The sequence below is a fragment of the Puma concolor genome, chromosome B2 (assembly GCF_028749965.1).
Source record: "Puma concolor isolate L17-30 chromosome B2, mPumCon1.1.hap2, whole genome shotgun sequence".
NCBI lineage: Eukaryota > Metazoa > Chordata > Mammalia > Carnivora > Felidae > Puma > Puma concolor.
In genome coordinates this window covers 51,322,787-51,343,736 of record NC_141671.1, presented here as the reverse complement: position 1 = coordinate 51,343,736, position 20,950 = coordinate 51,322,787, and the positions used below count along the sequence as shown (strand labels likewise).

General features: G+C 43.4%; 2 protein-coding genes across 3 annotated transcripts in view; both read left to right on the top strand.

Annotated features, from left to right (window-relative positions):
* The window catches only part of LOC112862317 (glutathione S-transferase A4-like), a 30,561-nt gene extending 15,123 nt beyond the window's left edge, over nt 1-15,438 (top strand). The window contains exons 6-8 of one of the 2 annotated variants that reach the window (XM_086707068.1): nt 11,336-11,388; nt 12,878-12,897; nt 15,362-15,438. In XM_086707068.1, the coding sequence (XP_086563194.1) occupies nt 11,336-11,388; nt 12,878 (54 nt within the window). In that variant the 3' untranslated portion in view covers nt 12,879-12,897; nt 15,362-15,438. Of the gene's footprint in view, nt 1-11,335; nt 11,389-12,877; nt 12,898-14,589; nt 14,705-15,361 lie in introns of those variants that run through there. The other variant, XM_086707067.1, reaches the window with a different exon arrangement.
* On the top strand, nt 15,369-18,252 carry LOC112862759 (glutathione S-transferase A2-like). The gene is made up of 3 exons (XM_025925995.2): nt 15,369-15,503; nt 16,901-17,032; nt 17,897-18,252. Exons 1-3 carry the CDS (start codon nt 15,369-15,371, stop codon nt 18,020-18,022), a joined length of 393 nt encoding a protein of 130 aa, XP_025781780.2. The 3' UTR covers nt 18,023-18,252.
* The last annotated feature ends 2,698 nt before the right edge of the window (nt 18,253-20,950 follow it).

Sequence of the window (20,950 nt, the reverse complement as noted above, 5' to 3'; positions counted from 1 at the left end):
GAGTTCCCAAAGCCTTAAGCCTGTGTTGCCCAGGGTCTTACTTCCTGGGTTATGAAAGCAAACCCTAGGTCTGACCCCAACCCAGCACATTCTCCGAGCACACCCTAAAGGCAACTAATAAAGGCACATCCAACCAGTGCCAGAGAATGATTCATTATAATACATACAAGTTGCTGTTTTTCTTGTAATAGTCTTTATCCCTTCATCCTTCCCTATAGGGCTCTCTTTGGGCCAACTGCCTAGCTACCCAAACTAGTAGAGGTAACTCTGGGTGTCCAAGGAAGTGAGCCTCAGAGAGTCTATAGCAGTCAGCAACATTCAAGGCCCCACTTCTCTTCCATCACTAGGGAGTCGTAGCTTTGGACAGAAAAAGATGGGCAAGTGAAGACAGTCAGCTCAGTATACCCATAGAAAGGGAGGTATAGGGCTTCAAAGGTCCTTGGTCTTCTCTTCCAAAAGATTCTGGGATGAAGACCCTCTAACCATCTTTCTTTGCCCATTTCAAAAGGTTAGCCCTCTGAAAGGTGAGAATTTCTTTCCTTGGTGACTGAATCTGTCCTATTTCAGTTAAAGCCTATTTGCTTTGTTTGCTTAGACCTCAGCATACAAAGAATTAAGACCCAGGCAGTGACCCCATAATGACCCTTCCTAACTGGATGTTGATCATTAATCCTCCCTTTGGACTCTAGCTTGGACTTTGCAGCATGGGATTGCTGCATGAGTTTCTCTGATAGGTCCAGAGGGCAAAAAGACACAGCCAGAGATGGTTGTTTCCATTAGCTTGTAAAATTGGGAGAAAGGGTTTTTTTTTTGGTTTTTTGATTTTTTCATTTGGGGCAGGGGCATGTCAGAGGGTGTAGTTGTAGTTTTTAAGCAAAGAAGGAGGTTTATTAGCTCATACATCTGAAAGAACAAGTATGAATCCAGAGACTTTCAGACCATCAGGATTGCCCATATTTCACTTTGTGTTGGTCTTAGGTTCTTCCGAGGTTCTGTGATTGGCTCATCCTCATCCCAGGTGGGCCCTGGGGCTGGCGATGCTGCAGCCACAGTGGAACCACAGGGAGGAGGCAAAGGAGGTTCCTTAAAGGAGTGGGCTGGTATTGCAAGGAGGAGAGGGGAGACATGCTGGGCAGACACACCCACAAAGGTTTACTATCTCCCCAGTCTACAGAGAGGGAAAGTGAGGCTCAGCAAGTCTGTTACCCCATACACAAGGCTCCCACTATGTTGTGCTACCAGTAGGAATTACCTTCCAGCTTTAGAGATGGGAAAAATTAGGCCCACAGAGAGGAGGCAAATTCATTTAAGATCACAAGCTGATGAGTGGCTGAACTGTAGCCCAGACCATGGATCCATGGTCTTTTAAATAGACTGGCAGGAGCCTGGTGTTCATTTTGCGAGATTGAGGAGAGGTAGGAGATAGTCTTTCCTGATTGCTTAAGGAATGGCAGATTTGGACACAGTGTTCCCATGCCTCGCCCTCAGTAGCCATTACAATGCTGAGTCAGTAAATTGTACTTTCTGGTTTTTGTTTTTTTCCCATGGCCCTTTCTATCCAGTATCTATTGGACCCTCCCCAAAACCTTGCAAGGATAAAGCTTATTTCTTTCAGATTGTAACACTACTGGAACTTGATGATTTTTTAAATTTTTTTATTTTAGAGAGAGACAGTGGGTGAGTGGGAGAGAGGGACAGAGGGAAGAGAGCAGCCTCCAACCTCATCATGGAGCCCAAAGTGAGGCTCGATCCCATGACCATGAGATCATGACCTGAGCTAAAATCAAGAGTCAGATGCTCAACCAACTGAGCCACCCAGGCAACCGATTCTTTCTTTCTTTCTTTCTTTCTTTCTTTCTTTCTTTCTTTCTTTCTTTCTTTCTTTCTTTCTTTCTGTATTATTATTTTTGTAAAGCTTTTTATGGAAGTGAAGGAGGCAAATCTTACATTTACAGCTCAATGTCCATTGTTTTTGTTCTTACAAATGTCACATTTCTGTATTTTAATAGGAAGCAGTGCTGAGGATACTGTATATGAAATGTTCAATGAGTTTTAGTTAGCCTATATAATCTTGCAAACATCACCTCACTCTAATGACTCTCATTCTAGTCATAGAATGCTCCCATTCCACAAAGTTTCTTTGTCCTAGTCAAAGGCTGCCCCCATTCCAGTGCCAGGCCATCCCTAATCTGCTTTCTGTCACAGCCCATTCGCTTCTCCAAGATAAAACTGGCATGAACCCCCAATGCCAAAGGTAATAATCCTGGGTCATCTTCCTGTGACTGTCTCTTCCTGCAGAAAGGTCCAGCAGACCTGCCCTTTTCAGTGAGAGGCTGTCCTACCCGAATCGGTATCTCCTTCTCTCAACAGTGAATGAAGTAAGGTAGTACAGACATCACTGGGCAAAGAGAGAATGTCAAGGTCCTGTGAGGAAACCTCAGACACTAAGTCAATTAAGGATGCTGAGGTGTAACCTCAAGGAAACAGGATTTAATGCAAAAGTGAGTTATAATTCACTTAGCAGTTTTATATAGCAGTGTGCATAGAACAGGAATTCACACACTGTTCCAACACTTGAACATGACTATTCTGGGCCCGCTGGGCACAGAGCTTCCCAATCTGTGTGTCCTGGATGGGTTGCAGGAAGCCAGGAATTAATCAGCTCAGTCCTTGGGGCTGCTGGAGCCATGTGGTGGTTTACCTCCAGGGCTTACAAATACCACCATTTCTTCTCTCTACTGGTTTGTGAAAGGTTGAGAAATTGCCCTGGGGAGTGCAGGTGGTAGACTCTGAGTTCATAGTGTCATGAGTCAAACCGGCTCTCAACATCAGCCCACTTTCCTACCTTGGGTTATGCTTTCATCAGAGCTTCGTTTACAGACTTCTTTTCCCCCCTCTGGGTGTGGGTGTGTTGGCCAGTTATCAGGAACCTTCAGATCCTCCGGGCAATAATTTTCTTCTTGTAAAGTAACAGGTATCTCTGGTTTGTATATATGTCTCCTGGGTGTGTTTTATTGTGGTAAAATATGCATAACATAAAATTTACCATTTTAACCATTTTTAAGTGTACATTTCAGTGGCACTAAGCACGTTTACATAGTTGTGTAACCATCACCATTATCCATATCTAAAATTTTTCATCATCCTGGGGAGCCTGGGTGGCACAGTTGGTTAAGCATCTGACTCTTGATCTCAGCTCAGGTCCTGATCTCACAGTTTATGAGTTTGAGCCTTGCATCGGGGTCTGCTCTGACAGTGCAGAACCTGCTTGGGATTCTGTCTCTCCTTCTCTGTGCCCCTCCCCTGCTTGTGCTTTCTTCTTTCTCTCTCTCAGAATGAATAAATAAACATGAAAATAATTAAAAAAATTTTTTCATCATGCCAAACTGAAACTGTATACCCATTAAATAATAAATTCCTATCCCCCCTCCCTCCCCGCCCCATCAGGCCAGCCCCTGTTAAACACTGTTCTATTTTCTGTCTCCATGAATTTGCCTACTCTAGGTACCTCAAATAAGTGGAGTCATACGATATTTGTCCTTTTGTGTTTGGTTTCAAGGTTCATCCATGTGTCAGAATTTCATTCTTTTAAAGGCTGTCTTGTGTATTTTTCATGAAAGGAAGTTTTCTCCTGTTGTATTACCTCTGGAGGCACATTTACACGACTGTATTTTAGGACCTGAAGAGCTGATACACAGACCCTGGGCTCATGATCATACAAGACGCCGCCATCTTTGTCTGAGAAGCAGGCTGGGATCCTGTTCTTTCTGGCTTCTCTGGCCACAACACTCTTCCCCTCCACAACTAGTTCTCAGCTTTATGTAACCTCCCTCTGCACAATTTGTATGCTCTACCTCGTACTTAATTGTAAAAAAATTGTCCCTTCTAAGAGGAATTTCAGGTATCAGGAAACAGGTATGGATATATCAGGGATCAAAGTTCCTTCATAGTGAAACTACACAGCATAGAGATTGCTTTAGACAACTGTCATGAGTGAAAAGTAACATTTACTGGGCATTTTCTACGGACCAGGCTCTCTTCTACTTGCTTTACATTCATTATGTGATTTAATCCTTAGACAACTTTAGGGAGACATAGGGTCATTTGAGATTGTACAGCGAGGAAACTGAGGCCCTGAGAAGCCGGAGGACCCAGGTTCCCAGAGACAGGACCAGGACTAGTGTAAGAGCCAGGCCTGCCCATCCCAGGCCCAAGGTGCCTTCCTTTTCCAGGGTTGAGAGCAAATGATTTTAAAATATAAGGCTTTAAAAAGATCCAGACCCTGGTTGGGGAGAGATTACTTCATCTTATTTCCCTGCATGGCCTCTAATACCATCAAGGAATCCAGTCCTGCAGGGATACCCTTGGTCAGACAAGCCTTCTGGTGAGAGCATTCTAACAAGCCAGGTCCACCAGGCCAGTGACCCCAGAAGGGGCCAGAGAGGCAATTCTATTTTGTTTTTCTGGTAGTGATGGTACCTAACTATGGGCATCCTGGGTGGTGGGTGTATGTGGCCCCATTCTCACTGGTGGTATCCCCCAAGACCTGCCTGGTAGACTGAGGTTGGCTTCTTGTCTAGATTTCTAACTACCTGAGACAGCAGCCATTCGAGGAGGCAATTGACTTTCCTCTCTCATCTCCACTTTTTATTTTCTCTCCTCAGTGCTTTTAAATTCTCTTCCCATAACCTCTGCTATTTATACTGATGCAGTCATCGTAATGGCTACTGTCTTTGAGTGCCTTCCTTGTGTCTAGCTTCATGCAAGGCAGTTTTTATCTGTTACTTAATCTTCAAAAACACCTTATATTGTCAGTCTCACTAGTAGGGGAAGGGCAGGGGCAGGAAGAACCGCCATTGTTATTAGACTGTGCATACCAGGGAAACCAGTCCAGTGGAAAGGGGTGTGTGGAGAACTCTCAGGTTCTACTTAAAGCCGGATCACCTCTTCACAGGCCTGTAATGCATACCTAGAAGTAGCTGCTATTTCCCCAAAGTCTGAAGGCCCCTGTTGTCTCTTTACAACTGCAAAAGAATTCAAGAATCTAGTTAATTTGATTGTTTTTCCTTTTGGGTCTTTGTGGCCAAATTAAAAACTATAATTTAGTTGTATTTCTTATTCCCAGAAGGCATCATAGAGAACAGCTTTATATAGTCATAAAGCATCTGGTCAAGTGTGAAAGAAGCAAACAAGAGTCAAGGGACAAGAAGAGATGCTGGAGTTAAATTGAATTGGATGATGCCTCCAGAGACAGGCCCCCTCGAATAGGCGGGCAGCCCCAGTCTCTTCTACGGAATGGAATTGCAAAGTCTTTTTCTCATGTAAGCTTATACCCTACCTGACCAATTTCCAAAATCAAATTTTCTATTTAATCAGGACATCCACATCAACAAAAGCAAAAAGATTTGGAGAGTGTGTCCATCTGTAGACTCTAAAGATAGATATTTATTCTCACAAATGAAATGAATTCAACAAAAATTAAAAACCAGCTGCTTTCTGCCTCTTACTTTGACATGGATGTGTGTGTGTGTGTGTGTGTGTGTGTGTGTGTGTGTGTGTGTGTTTATATGTGTGTGAATCCAGTGACAGATTTAGGCACAATGCCTGCACATAGCAGCCCCTTGATGCATTGCAGTTTTTCTCCTTCTTTCCAAACGGAGAAAGGAGAAGTAGAGATTTTTCTGATAACCCCAAAGCCAATATCTGTTTTCGAGTTTGCCAAATATGAGGTGGGAGGTCTTGGAATCCAGAACAGAGTTACACTCTGTAGCATCATCATTGCTGATGTTGGGTGGGGAAACCTCTCTGCTCCCAGATGCTGGCTCAGTCCTGGTACAGCTGGCTTCTTACCAGCCTCTCTGGGTCTGGCCCCACAATTGGTGCCACTCCCTATGTCAAAAACAATGAAGCTTTGAAAAGTGAGATTGTGGGAAAGGAGTTCCTTTGATTTGGAAAGATTAGACCCTCCTCATCTTTTGACAAAAATAACCCCTCAAAACCCCAAGGCCAGCCCAACCACTGTAGAAACCTTTCCATTGATAGAAAAGAGATAAAACCTCCAAGGTCAACAGTTCTTGTAGGTCTTTTGCCAAAAGTAAACAATTAAGCCCACAGCTGGACTGTAACAGCAGCAGAAAATAACAGACATACTCTAGACTGTTGTGTCTGAAGCAGAGATTCCAGTGGCACTTCAGTGGCTGTTCCCTAGTGCCTGTATCCCCCATCCTAGTGTGGAAGGCTCCATCTGTAGAGGGCACTTGTGTCTGAACTCCTCGTTCAGCTTACATGGTTTACACTTCCTACTTAAAGTATGGAACCAGACTAGCACTATAGATAGCACCTGGAAACATGTTAGAAATGCAGAGTCGTGGGCCCTACCCAAGACCCACTGAATGAGAATCTGGATTTTAACCAGATCCTGGGTGATCTGTGTGCCCACTGAAGTTTTTTTTTTAATGTTTTTTTTATTTTTGAGAGACGTGAGAGACAGAGTGCAAGCAGGGGAGGGGCAGAGAGAGAGGGAGGGAATCTGAAGCAGGCTGCAGGCTCTGCACAAAGCCTGATGCAGGGCTCGAATTCACGAGCTGTGAGATCATGACCTGAGCTTAAGTTGGACGCTTAACCAACTGAGCCACCCAGGCGCCCCTGCTCACTAAAGTTTTTGACATGGCCTTGTACTAATACTTGTCTTTCCAAACAAACACAGTCTTGGCTCCACATGTAGAATGCTATCCTTCCCAGGTGTGAGAATGTTCTATTTCCTTTCATCCCCTACTTGCTGTCTATACCATGGGTGTAATCAAACATTTACTTAATAAGAACAACCTCAAGGCCTTGTCTCCAACTCAAACCAGATACAAAAGGCATTCAGAAATAGGGTTGCTAATTTACCAAATAAAAATACAAGATGTCTAGTTACATTTGTGTTGCAGATAAGCAATGAATAGGTTTTTGGTATAAGTATGTTCCAAATGTTACATATATCCTGTATTTTATCTGGCAACACTATGTAGGAGTCAAAGTACTAGGCTGCTCTGACGGTTTCCCACCTCCTCCGCCGCCTGCTTTAGGTTTCAGACCCTCAATTGCTTCCAGTGGTGGTGGCTTTGGTTCATGTTTTCAAGCCCCAGATCATGGTTTGCTTCCTTCTTTCCACTCTGGGTGAGAGGCAGATGGTGAAAATAGCATTGACTTTGGCATCAGAAAGACCTGGGGCTGGCTGTGCCAACCCCGTGACTAAGCAAGTTTTCTTTCTAAGCCTGTCTCCTTATCTGTAAACTCAGTACCACAGAGAGAGTTTCCGGGACAGAATGCATCTGCCTGCCCAACGTCCTTGGTTGGCTTTAGTTATCTCTTGATAACCAGAGCCTTGGCAGGCACGGCCCACCTGTCCTTGAGTCTCTACCCTTTTCCGGTATCAACTCCAGAGAATCAGATGTGAACAATTCCATACAGACCTGGGCCATCCTCATGTGGCTTCCATTACTGGGCTGCCGTGAATTCAGCTCTGATTGTGGCAGTTCCCGGGTTGCAAATTTAGGATGAGATCCTTTACTCAAGTTGCTTACAAGCAAAGTGTGGTAATCATATGGTTGGTATGGGCAGCTGTGGCAACTTTTTGTTTGAGAGGAAACAGTATTTAACCATCACCAATGGATGAGTTTTCATCATTTTTTGTTTGTTTGTTTATTTAGCGCTAGTGGGGGAGGGGCAGAGAGAGAGGGAGGGAGACAGAGAATCCCAAGCAGGCTCTGCCCTGGCAGCCCAGAGCCAGACACCGGGCTCAAACTCACAAACTGAGATCATGACCTGAGCCAAAACCAAGAGTCAGACGCTTAACCAACTGAGCCACCTAGGCACCCCCTCATTTTGGTGGTATAAATTGCATGTCTAACAAAAACATGTTTGGGGTATTATAAATTCCATGCATTCCACAAACACCTCATACTTTTTCTCCCTTTGCATTTCCACTTTTGTTTGCTCCTTGAAGCACTACTGTTGACATCACTAGAGGTCAGCAGAAGTAAGAAGGCACATTCTGTTCAAATGATCTTTGCCTGTTGGTAGCTCAGTGAGAGGGGAAGTTGAATTTTTCTAAATGGCTGTATCCAAACAATAGTTATTTTTACTAGGTTTATTACACAAGCTGTATGTATATCTGATATGGCTGAATAATCAAAAAGGCAAAGAAGTACCAATTTTATGAAGTGTGTTGCCTCTAAAGTTTAAGAAGATTTTTTTTTCAATGTTTATTTATTTATTTTCACAGAGAGACAGAGTGAGTCAGGGGAGGGGCAGAGAGAGAATGAGAAAGAATCCCAGGCAGGCTCCAGCTGTGAGCACAGAGTCTGACCAACTGTGAGATCATGGCCTGAGCCAAAATCAAGAGTCAGATACTTCGCCGACTGAGCCACCCAGGTGCCCTGAAAGTTCACTTGGATTTTCTTTTTTAATTTTTTTTTTTTACGTTTATTTATTTTTGAGACAGAGAGAGACAGAGCATGGACGGGGGAGGGTCAGAGAGAGAGGGAGACACAGAATCGGAAACAGGCTCCAGGCTCTGAGCAGTCAGCACAGAGCCCGACGCGGGGCTCAAACTCACGGAGTGTGAGATCGTGACCTGAGCCGAAGTCGGCCGCTTAACCGACTGAGCCACCCAGGCGCCCCTCACTTGGATTTTAAAGTCAAATTAGCAGCAAGCCCTAGCCCCAACCATTACTGTTGCACATGCAGTGTAAGGGTCTCATCGCAGTTAAAGAAACAATATTTCACAATAATGAGAAAGAGGAGGTGGGATTTAAAAGTTACATCTGCTATGAGCACTGGGTAATATATGGAATTATTGAATTCTGTTTGTATACCTGAGACTAATAAAAAACTGCATGTTAACTAAAATTAAAATTAAAAAAAGATAAAAATTAAAAAAAAAATTTTAAATTAAAATTAACAAAATTAAAATTATATCTGCTTGCTTTTCCTCATTTAAGGTTTTGGTTGTGGTTTTTGGCTTTCAGCTGGCTGTATTTTTGTCCACACAGATATTTGTCTCCATAGGTTTGCATTGCTCATCATTACCAACATACTCCTTCTGTGCCAGTAGGCCACTTTTACCCTCTGTATAATTCCAGACATGTTCTAAGGAGGGACAGAGGCCCTCTTCACAGTGCTTCAGACCTGGTGTGCAGAGATCCGATGGTTAATCTTAACCTAAAGCCATTTGGGCTTTAACAGAGGTGCAACTTCATTGTTGATGAGTTTCAAATGGTTTGTGTTCAAAGTAGAAGGCTGTAGCAGAGGGAAGATGTATTGAAATAAACACTCGCTTCATTGAAATGAATTTGGAATTTTTTGTTCCTGTTGTAATATGAGCAGACAAGTTGAATTTTAAACATAATGGGAAAAAGTGATCAAATGAGGCCATTGTTTGCTTTTGCCTTAGTATATGTCTCTAAAAATGTTGGATAAAAGTCTCCTTAATGGTAATTTGTCATTTTTGTAGCTTTCCTTCTGTACTAAACTTCTACATTTCTGGAGATGACCAAACATTGAAATCAGAGATTCCAGTGACCAGCTGTCAGATTCCAGGCATGTTGAAGATGATCCAAAACCTTCAGAACCTGACTGAACCAAATTTTCCTAAAGAATTTGTTTCTTCCCTGTAGACTAAGTCTGGACTGTCCTAGACCCACACTGTATATACTACACAGGCTTTCCATCTGCTGACTGGAGCTCTTTCCTGGAAGCACTTTTAGATTCGAAGAATGCACTCACCTAGTCCAAAGGAAACAGGGATCACCTGGTCCAGGCTCTCATACATTTTATGGATGTGAAAACAAAGACCCAGAGAGATTAAGAGATTTGCTCTATTGAGAGCAAACACCAAGTTACCAAGTGATAAAGAGGGAAGCTGATATCCCCAAGAGCTAATCTGTATACAGAGCCAATGTTTTTATGGCTGGTGGAGTCCTCTTTGTAAGGCTGCTCCACTGTGTGGGTTCATTGGCCAGCCGCATTTCCATCAGGGAGCTTAGAATGCTATTGATTGATTGACTGATTGATTGCCAAAATACATATAACATAAACTTTACTATCTTACTGATTTCTGAGTGTACAGTTGAGTGGCATTAAGCACATTCACATTGTTGTGTAACCATCACCAGCTTTCATCTCCAGAACTCCTTTTAATCTTGCAAAACTGAACCTCTGTACCTGTGAAACAACTCTCCATTCTCCTCTCCCCCACCCTGAGCAACCACTGTCTCTCTGAATTTGGCTACCCTAGGCATCTCATGTAAATGGAATCATACAGTACCTGCCTTTTTTGGTGTCTGGCTTCTTTCATTTAGCATAATGTCCTCAAGGTTCATCCATGCTGTAGCATGTGTCAGAATCTCCTTCTTTTTTGAGGCTAGACAATATTCTATTGGGTGTGCACAGCATATTTTGTTTGTCCATTCATCTCTGAGTGAACATTGGGTACTTCCACCTGTTGGCTGTTGTGAATACTGTTCCTATAAACGTGGGCATACAAGTAGTTCTTCAAGACCCTGCTTTCAATTCTTTTGAGTATATACCCAGAGGTGGAAAGGCTGGGTAGAAGTGCAAATTCCTGAACTCCATCTGAGCCAACTAAATGAGAATCTTGCCTCAAGGAGGCCCAGGATCTGTGCTTCTACAAGTTCTCCAGGTGATACTTTTGTTTTTCTTTCTTTCTTTCTTTCTTTCTTTCTTTCTTTCTTTCTTTCTTTCTTTCTTTCTTTCTCTTTCTTTCTCTCTCTCTCTCTCTCTCTCTCTTTCTTTCTTTCTTTCTTTCTTTCTTTCTTTCTTTCTTTCTTTCTTTCAATATAAAATGGAATGTAGTGATATAAATGGCCTCAGAGGCCCCTGGTGGCAACATCTGAGTTGGTCACGGCTCCCAGTGGCATAGCCCACACTGGGGCACACGCAATGTCCTGTCTGTCTCATGTGGTGAGACTGGCTTTTCTGAGGTATTAAATTCATAACTAGAAGGACTTCTCAGTTCCTTCCCTCCAAAATGACATCCCCCTTCCCAATCACAACCTAATCATTGCCAGTGACAACCCCATCGCCAAGCGGGTGGAGGTCAATTGAACTGACAAGAATAAGCTGTTACGTGCTGCAGCCCATGCTGTTGTCTTGATGGGTCTAATCTAAATTTCCAAATGGCCATGATCATGCTCCTCTGCATTCCTGGCCACACTCAGAAATCTTACCTTCTCCATAGTATGTACCAGACAGCGCCATTCAGGTTTCAAAGTTCTATAATGTTATGGAATGAAATAACAAGAACTCATTTACTGTTTCTGCTTTCCAGTCCGAAGAGAAATTTATAGAAACTCCAGAAGACTTGGGGGAACTTAAAGAATGGTAAGACCAGGTATCTAATTCCTCGGATGAGGGGGTCAGGTAGAAGTCATAAGTTAGGGTTTGAACACCTACTTGTGAGTGTGGTGGGAGCTGGGGGTGGTGGAATGGAAGAGGAGTGGCTCCAAGGTAAGGGGCGGGGCTCCTTGGGCAGATCTTCCACCTCACTCAAGGCTGGGTGGGCTTGAACTCTGAGTGTTTGCTAAAGGAACTATCCCCACCCCCCTACCCCCCCCCACCATGTCCTGTGAATGCCCTCCCCTTGCACTCTCCAACTTTTCTGCCCCCAAGTGAGCTGAGTTCAGGATCCCACATAGCCTGCCCACGCAAAGACTCTCAAACACATGCAGTGGAATGAAAAGAGTAGAAATAGGCCAGCAGTTATGTGAGTTCTTTTCTCTGATGGGTTATTGCAAGCTAATATCCTATCAAATAATGCAGATTTTGAAGAGCAGGGAAAGGAACCCCTCCGTAGAACTCTCTTTCAAAACTCATTTAAGTGCCATGAACACCATGAGCTTTGTTTATGAGCTCCAAGCCTGTCATTCAAAAGGCCAATACTCAAGAGGTGGGTTTTGATTGGAAAGGAATATGAGCTTTATTCAGGAGGCTGGACACATGGGGAGAAGCAGACTCTTGTCCAAAAGCCGACTCCAAGGTTTCCAAAGGAATTTTTCAGGGGGGTCAGGGTAGTTAATCAGTAAAGGGAATGCAGCAGTCTGCAACATTTCTCGATTACGCACAGACTTGATGCCAGCTGCAAATGTCATCTCACTGCTCAGAGTTGTGTGAGCGGGTCTAGTTCCTGTTTCATAATACGCAGGAGTGCTGTTCTTTCTGCAGAGGAGGTTAAGGTCTACAGATACACAAAGGGAGGTTAGTAAAATCATTTGTATGACCTAAAAAATAAAAATTATTTTGCTGAAAAAAACAAATTGCTGTGTTAATCAGAAAGCCAAGGCATCTTCAAACAAACCCACTGGCTTCTGCAGCCTGGGAAAGGTCTGATCCCTCACTCCTCAAGGCCCGTGGCCAGTCTGTCACAGATCCAGGGACTTAGGTCAGCAAGGAAGGAATGTATTAACTCAAAGCAAGTTAACCTTTAGGACGGGCTGGAGTGCTGTTGCAGACTTACTTGGGAACTTCCCATCTGAAATGACATCTGGTTGGCAGCCTTGTAGCCCTCTTCCAACATCTTCCTAAAGTCTCCATGAAGATAAATTGTCACAAAATTATGTGGGACTTCTCATGGACCTGGATGAGAAATCAAAAGATAAATGAAATAATAGGGTAAAGAGTAAAAGACTGAGAGGAAAAACAAGGACTCTAGGAACCTAAAAATAAAATGCCATTCTGTTAAAGTGTTAGCAGGTCATTTTAGTTTCATTTTTAAAAAAATCTCTAGTCATTTCCACAAACTTTTTTTTTCATCCAAAAAGAGTATAATCCATAAAACATTTAACTCTGCTTTTTTTTTTCTTTTTTTCAAAAGATGGAAGTCTGTAAGTTCCAGTAAGTGCCAATGGTCGAAATCAATGGAATGAAGATAGTACAGACCAGAGCTATTCTCAACGACATTGCCACCAAATATGACCTCTGAGGGAAAGACATAAAGGAGAGAGCCCTGTTTGGTACATTTTCTGGGTTTTCAGCAACAGTTAAGAGGAAAAATCTAGTTCCTTCCCTGAATGAACAAGACTGTGCTCACAGGTTTTATGGCCAACAGCAGTAGAGGCCTTGGTGGTATAACCGAGGTCTAGCACAGGAGAGACCTACCAGGGAGAGGAAATAGTAAACTTGGCGTGGGCTCAAGTGAGTGTGGTTATATAAGGGGGTGTGTCTAGAGGTATAGCAGAATGACAGAGGTTTCCAAAACTGATGAACTATGAAACCAAGAGGATGGTGCAACATGACTCATGTACTCAGGCCTTAGGAGCTGAAGATAGCCAACAACTAGAGACAAGGGACAAGTGTCTGAGTGTCTAGAGAATAAGGCTCGAGAAAGGAAGGATCCAAAGGAGGATCCTTTGGATTCTCAAGTTTCAGAAATTACAAATTAAGAAATTACAAGTTTCAGAAATTACAGAAATTATAATGACTAGGACCCTAACTTATCAGCCAGTTACATGAACTGGCCATTTGACAAAAGTTAACAGAGGCTGGTCCTCAAGGTGCCACGGTTACTTTGAACACTTTGATACAGGACTGAAGCAGCCAGATTTAGTCAATATGCTGTCTGGGCAATCTCCTGTCTGTTGTGATGGTACCACATGATTGAAATTTAAATCTTATAAAGGACTCTCAGCAAGTACACAAAAATTACACATAGTTGTCATATTTCAGTAATTCTACTGCTGCATATGCACCCAGGAGAATTAAAAAAAATATTCACGCAAGACCTTGTTCACAAACATTTATAGCAGCACTGTTCTTAGTAGTCACAAAGGTGAAATAAATAAAATGTCCATCAACGATTGATGGATGAGCAAAAGGTGGAATATCCATACAATGGAATATTATTTAACCACAAAGAAAATAAATTACTGATGCCTGCTGCAACAAGGATGAGCTTTGAAAACATACCATATGAAAGAAACCAGACACAAAAGGCCACATATTGTATGATTTCAATTGTATTAAATGTCCAGATGTTTAAATCAACAGAAACAGAAAGTAGTTGAGTGGTTGCCTGGGGCTAGAGGGATGAGATTATGGTGCGTGGCTGTCACGGGCACAGAATTGTTTTGGGGGTGATAAAAATGTTCTGGAATTAGAATGTGTTGATGGTTTCATAATGTACTAAAAATTACAGAAATACATTGTAAAGGGTGACAATTAGTGAATATATTTCAGCAGAACTGGTATTTTTATTTATTTATTTATTTTTTTCAACGTTTATTTATTTTTGCGACAGAGAGAGACAGAGCATGAACGGGGGAGGGGCAGAGAGAGAGGGAGACACAGAATCGGAAACAGGCTCCAGGCTCTGAGCCATCAGCCCAGAGCCCGACACGGGACTCGAACTCCCGGACCGCGAGATCGTGACCTGGCTGAAGTCGGATACTTAACCGACTGCGCCACCCAGGCGCCCCAAGAACTGGTATTTTTATAAGTAAGATAGAAAAGCCAGTTTGAAACAAAAGAAAAAGAGATCCCTTATAATATGCACTGGTTGAAACTGTATTAAGAATTTCACCATTTCAGGGGATATTTTAGGTGAAGACTTGAGAAATGCAAACAAGGCCAGAGTTGGGCAACTGCATATGGACGGAGTGTGGAACTTGTGCTGTGGAAAATAATTGGAAAACCTGCTGACGTTGGGCACATAAACAGGTCTGTGTGGTGTAACAGGATGAGAGAGGAAGGGAACATGACTGAGATGGCTGTTCCAGGGACTCTCTCTGGAGATCACTTAGGGGGCTGGTCATAGCCACATAGAGTCACACTCCATTTGTGCACAGAATAGGCCAAGGCAGAGGTGACAGACCCTAGGTATGGTCCTAGTGGGTATTTGCAGGATTTCACTGATTTGTCTGTGACTCGGTCCCTCTATTTGGTCATGAGTATAATGACAATTTTAGACATGTATATGTACCTTGATGGCTTGTTCCAGGATGAAATGGTCAAATCAAGTAAAAATCAGAGCTGAATGACTGGCATATAAAAATGAATCCAGGGGTGCCTGGGTGGCTCAGTCCGTTAAGCATCTGACTTCAGCTCAGGTCATGATCTCGCAGTCATGATCAAGCCCCACATTGGGCTCTCTGCTGTCATCACAGAGCCTGCTTCAGATCCTCTCTCCCACCTCTCTCTGCCCCTCTTCCACTTGTTCTCTCTCTCCCAAAAATAAACATTTAAAAATTGAATCCAGTGGAGCTGATATACTTTGCTACCTCCTGATGCCCGTTCTTATATGTTTTTCAACTCTAAAAACAAGGCAGAAGGCATTTGACAATTCGGTCATTTTGTCTTTCAGGACAGATATGTACACAGAAGGTATGGCAGATTTGAATGAAATGATCCTTGTTTTGCCTCTGTGTCCACCTGATCAGAAAGAGGCCAAGATTGCCCAGATCAAAGAGAAAGTAACAGATCGTTATCTCCCCGTGTTTGAAAAAGTAAGTGGACGGTCATTGAGCACTTTGGGTGCTGGACATAGAAGACAAAGAAAGACAGTGGCTGGCATTCCTTGAACCTTTACCCTCACTTCCAATGAGCCTTCCTGAATACTGATGCAGCACCCTGACTCTCAAGGCATTTCATAAAAACTGACTGTGAGGAAGAATTGCACCAGTGATACCCAAGTTTTAATTTTCCGACAAGACTTCGACTTACCAGGAGCCAATCAAGAATTCTCTATTTGGCAGACTTTCATGGTCATAGTTAGAGCCTGGGCTGCTGAAGGCTCTGAGAGCCACACTGGACATTGGAGTAGGTCCTGCAGACAGAGCACCACGTAGGGGCTTTGATCCAAGAGGAACACAGTGAGAGCAATGCATCAGGAGATACTGTGGCAACATGCGTAGGGAGATAGGGAGACATGAGACCAGCTGCCTTTCGGGAGAAAGTGGCAGTGTCTTGGGGGTGGACAGATGAGGTGTATCTAGTCAGAGATGGGGGTAGTGTGATGAAGAGGAAGATACAGATGGAGAGATGTTAGGGAGAAAAGAATTGACCTACTCGAAGGCATGGCTCTCACACTTCAGAGGACAGCCATGCAAACTAAGGAAATAAGGTTCCATCATTATAGACAGTGCTTATCTCAGTTAATGTTTCTCCTTGGATGTAAGAGAATGTTTCAAGATTCAAACTACCTGAAATCATGCTAAATGGAAACTATGGGCTGGGGCACCCGGGTGACTCAGTTGGTTAAGCATCCCATTCTTGATTTCAGCCCAGGTCCTGATCTCACAGTTGGTGAGACTGGGCCCTGTGCTGACAGCCCAGGGCCTGCTTGGGATTCTCTCTCTCCCTCTCTTTCTGCCCCTGCCCCCACTCGCTTTGAAATCAAAGCGCCCTATGGTAAGTTAAATGCAAAACATATGTTACCATAGGGCATTTAAAGTGGTCTTATATTCTTTGCATAACAATTATCCATGTTTCTATATGTGTACATAGTGTGAAAGGGTGTTTACCCAAATTGCCTTAAGCTGGTGATGCCGTGGGGTTTTCTCTTCACGTTATCATTTGCATATTATTGGGATGTTTTAATAAATTTTGTGAATTTCCCCAACATTTTATTAGGAAAAGTTGCATACATCAGAATAGTTGAAAGGGATACACAGGAGCACACGTTTCAGGGAAATGGTAGCTGGGGCTTCAGCTGAGGAGCAGGGACAGAACAGCAGAGACCTGCTGTCACACTGAGTCAGAGCACAGCGAAGAGGGTCTGCAGCCAACACTCCCTCAGTGAGGCAGCAGAGGTGGGGAGGTTGGGTTGGAGAGTGTGGGGAGGGGCAGAGGGACCCAGCCTGACCATGCCTGTGCTCATGATGTAATTCCTCAAACCTGCCAGGTGTTAAAGAGCCACGGACAAGACTACCTTGTTGGCAACAGGCTGAGCAGGGCTGACATTCACCTGGTTGAACTTCTGTACTATGTGGAAGAGCTTGACCCCAGCCTTATGGCCAACTTCCCTCTGCTGAAGGTAATCTCTCTCACAGCCTTCAGGAGGGAAGGCTCGCATCTCCCCCTCCAGAATCTAACATTTACATTCGGGTCCCATCGTTGCCCAGGACTTGGCTGTCCCCACGTCTCCAGCATTAATTACCTCCTGGGTGCTGGTCGAGGCATGCAGAGAATCTTGTCATGCCCAGAACATCTGAGGTGGATGCTTCCCCAAGAAGAACACTTTGTCTTTACCCTGAGAAGGACCCAGGGCTCGGCATCAGTCTCCCCATCCCCATTGCTTTGTGGCTTTTGTCCTTGGTTTCTCTGGGATTTCCCTTATCCACCTGTGTCCTTCTCTTTCCTTCCTGTGCCTGTCTGAGCAGGTTTCCTGCCTTCTGATTTCTTCCCTCTGCACCTGCTCCTAAGAGCAGACATCATGTTTCCCTGGGCAGAGTCTCCCTCTCTCGGCCCCTCTCTCAGTGGGATGCCTGGTTTTGACCAGTCTCATGGTTCAGCTTTCTATATTTTCTGTCTCTCGTCCAGGGCAATTTTCCTACATTTTCATTGTCTGTTTGGAGACTTGATGTGTGTGGATTCTGACAGACACAATCCTCTTCCCTGTATTGCACAAAAGCAATGAAGCTACAGGATTTTCATGTAGGGAAGAAGATAGGGAAGACCTGAAACAATAGAGCCTGAAAGAAAGACATCTTTGGGGAAAATGGGATCGAGCTGTCTTTTCTTCCTCCCGTCTTCGTGTCTCACTGGCTGTGCATTTCCCAGCCTCACACTGGTGCTGATGGAGGGCACTCAGCTGGTCCTTGTCTAGGAGCGTCTCTGGCTTGTGCCACGGATGGGGCTCCCCTGGCTCCGTCTGAGGCTGTGCCCTTGTGTATTGCAGGCCCTGAAGACCAGAATCAGCAATCTCCCTCCCGTGAAGAAGTTTCTGCAGCCTGGCAGCCAGAGGAAGCCTCCTATCAGTGAGGAAGATTTAGAAAAAGCAAGGAAGATTTTCAGGATTAAATGAAGCGGGCATGGATGGCCAGAACTTGCATCTGGGGTTTCCAACAATTACGTGCGTTACCTGATGTAAGATGCTGATGATTGTGAGGCTAGTAAAGTTCTCAAAAGTATATAATTTCATCTACATGAAGATTTACAAAGCAATTTATTTTGTTTTTACCAAATATCAAATCATGATCAGCCCCTAGGACATCTCTTGGACTTAAAAATAAATAAAGGGAGAAAAAAATTTAACGGATTCTTTGATGTATTAAAAAATTGTCATAACAGCTATCATATACCTTGTCAAAAAGATTGAAGTAGAAAGTTTCATGTGACCTGTATTTAGTAACACAAAAAAATGCTCTTTTTTTCCTTTGTATTTGCTGTATTTCTTTAAAAAAATTTTTTTTTAGTGTTCATTTATTTTTGAGAGAGACAGAATGCCAGCAGAGGAGGGGCATAGAGAGGGAGACACAAAATCCAAAGCAGGCTCCAGGGTCTGAGTTGTCAGCACAGACCCCAAAGTGGGACTGGAACCCATGGACTGCAGACCATGAGATCATGACCAGAACCGAAGTTAGATGCTTAACTGACTGAACCACCCAGGCACCCCAGAACTGTTTACATTTTAGAGATAATGTATTAAATGTTTGATAGATGGAGTGATACAATGTCTAGGGTTTTCTTCACAAACTCCCATGATATTGGGGGGCAGTAGATGGGAGCATACAGTGGTTTTTTATGGTTGCTCTAACAAAGTACTACAGAGGGAAGGCTTAAAACAACAGAACTCACACTTTGGGAGGCCAGAAGTCTAGAGTCAAGATGGTGGCGGGGCTGCTCTTCCTCCAGCGGCTCTAGGGGAGAATCCTTCCCTGCCTCTTCCAGCTTCTGGTGGCTTTTCGCACTCCCAGCTTTTCTTGACTCATGGCCACATCGTCTGCATCTCTGCCTCCATCTTTGTACCACCTCACCTTCTGCATATCTGTATTTTTTCTTATGTTATAAGGACATGTGTTATTGGATTTAGGTTCCACTTAGATCATCCATGATGATCTCATCTCAAGTTCCTGAACTTCATGACATCCGCAAAGACCTCTTCTCCAAATAAGATCACATTCACAGGTTCCAGAGATTTGGACATGGACCTATCCTTTTAGGAGGCTGGTGTACCACCCATTACAGGGTGTTGATGAAAAAAGATTGTTGGCAGTTGCTGAAGCAGGGGGATGAGTACATCGGGATTTATTACTCTGTTCTCTCTACTTTTGCATTTGCTAGAAATTTTCCATTTAATTATTTTAAAACAGCATATTATTTATTGAGCTCTACATGCCAATGTGTGTCCGATGCTGTGCCAGGCAATGGGGGCTTGACTGAAAACAAGATGAAGACTCTTTTCCAAGAGTTCGTAGTCCATGGAGGAAACTGGTAGTAAACATATAATGTCAAAATACTGTTAGAAAGTCGGGGCGCCTGGGTGGCGCAGTCGGTTAAGCGTCCGACTTCAGCCAGGTCACGATCTCGCGGTCCGTGGGTTCGAGCCCCGCGTCGGGCTCTGGGCTGATGGCTCAGAGCCTGGAGCCTGTTTCCGATTCTGTGTCTCCCTCTCTCTCTGCCCCTCCCCCGTTCATGCTCTGTCTCTCTCTCTGTCCCAAAAATAAATAAACGTTGAAAAAAAAAAAAGTTAAAAAAAAAAATACTGTTAGAAAGAACATAATTGGATAAATACAGTAGCTTTAGGTAGAGTATTCCAAACTGAACAAATAGTAAGTGCAAAGGCCCAGAGGCTAGGAAGGCTGGTTGGAGTGTGACAGTGAGAAAAAAGCATATGAACTGGATTTCTAGATTTAGCAGAAAAAATTCAGGATACCAGTTAAATGTGAGTTTCAAGTAAACAATAATTCTTTTTTTTTTTAATTTTTTTTTTCCAACGTTTTTTATTTATTTTTGGGACAGAGAGAGACAGAGCATGAACGGGGGAGGGGCAGAGAGAGAGGGAGACACAGAATCGGAAACAGGCTCCAGGCTCTGAGCCATCAGCCCAGAGCCCGACGCGGGGCTCGAACTCCTGGACCGCGAGATCGTGACCTGGCTGAAGTCGGACGCCTAACCGACTGCGCCACCCAGGCGCCCCTAAACAATAATTCTTTAGTGTTAAGTATGTTCCAAACAACATTAAGGGCATACTTATACTAAATGAGTATTTATTTTTTGAAAGCTTTTATTTTTGTAATTAAAAATTTTTTTTAATTCTAGCATCATTAACATACAGTGTGATATTAGGTTCAGGTGTACAATACAGTGATTCAAAGATTTTATATATTACTCAGTGCTCATCACACTACTCATACTCTTAATCCCCCACTGACCTCCCCTCTGATCAACATCTGTTTGTTCTCTATAGTTAAGAGTCTGGGTTTTTTTTGTTTTTTTTGTTTCTCTTTTTACTTTTGTTTCTTATATTCCACAGATGAGTGAAATCGTATGGTATTTGTCTTTCTCTGACTGACTTATTTCACTCAGCTTTATACTCTCTAGGTCAATTTGTGCTGTTGCAAATGACAAAATTTCATTCTTTTTATGATTGAGTAATATTTTTTTGTGTATATACACAGAACATCTTTGCTTTAATTATTTATTTTATTTTAGAGAGGCAGAGAGAGAGAGACAGGGTGAGTGGGGAAGTGGGGCAGAGGGGGAGAGAGAGAGAGAGAGAGAGAGAGGGAATGTCTTAAGCAGGCTCCACACTCAGTGTGAAGCCTGATGCAGGGCTTGATCGCACAACCCTGGGATCATGACCGGAGTCCAAATCAAGAGTTGGACCCTCAATCAACTGAGCCACACAGGCACCCCACACCACATCTTCTTTATCCATTTATCTGTCCAGGTACACTTGTGTTGCTTCCATATCTTGGCTATTCTAAATAATGCTGCAATAAACATTGGA

What these genes read in the sequence shown, in the direction of transcription:
- LOC112862759 (XM_025925995.2), top strand. Translation starts at nt 15,369, where the DNA reads ATGTACACAGAAGGTATGGCAGATTTGAATGAAATGATCCTTGTTTTG. An exon ending in ATCTCCCCGTGTTTGAAAAA is followed by an intron (nt 15,504 to 16,900) that starts GTAAGTGGACGG and finishes CAAACCTGCCAG; the next exon opens with GTGTTAAAGAGCCACGGACA. An exon ending in CCAACTTCCCTCTGCTGAAG is followed by an intron (nt 17,033 to 17,896) that starts GTAATCTCTCTC and finishes TGTGTATTGCAG; the next exon opens with GCCCTGAAGACCAGAATCAG.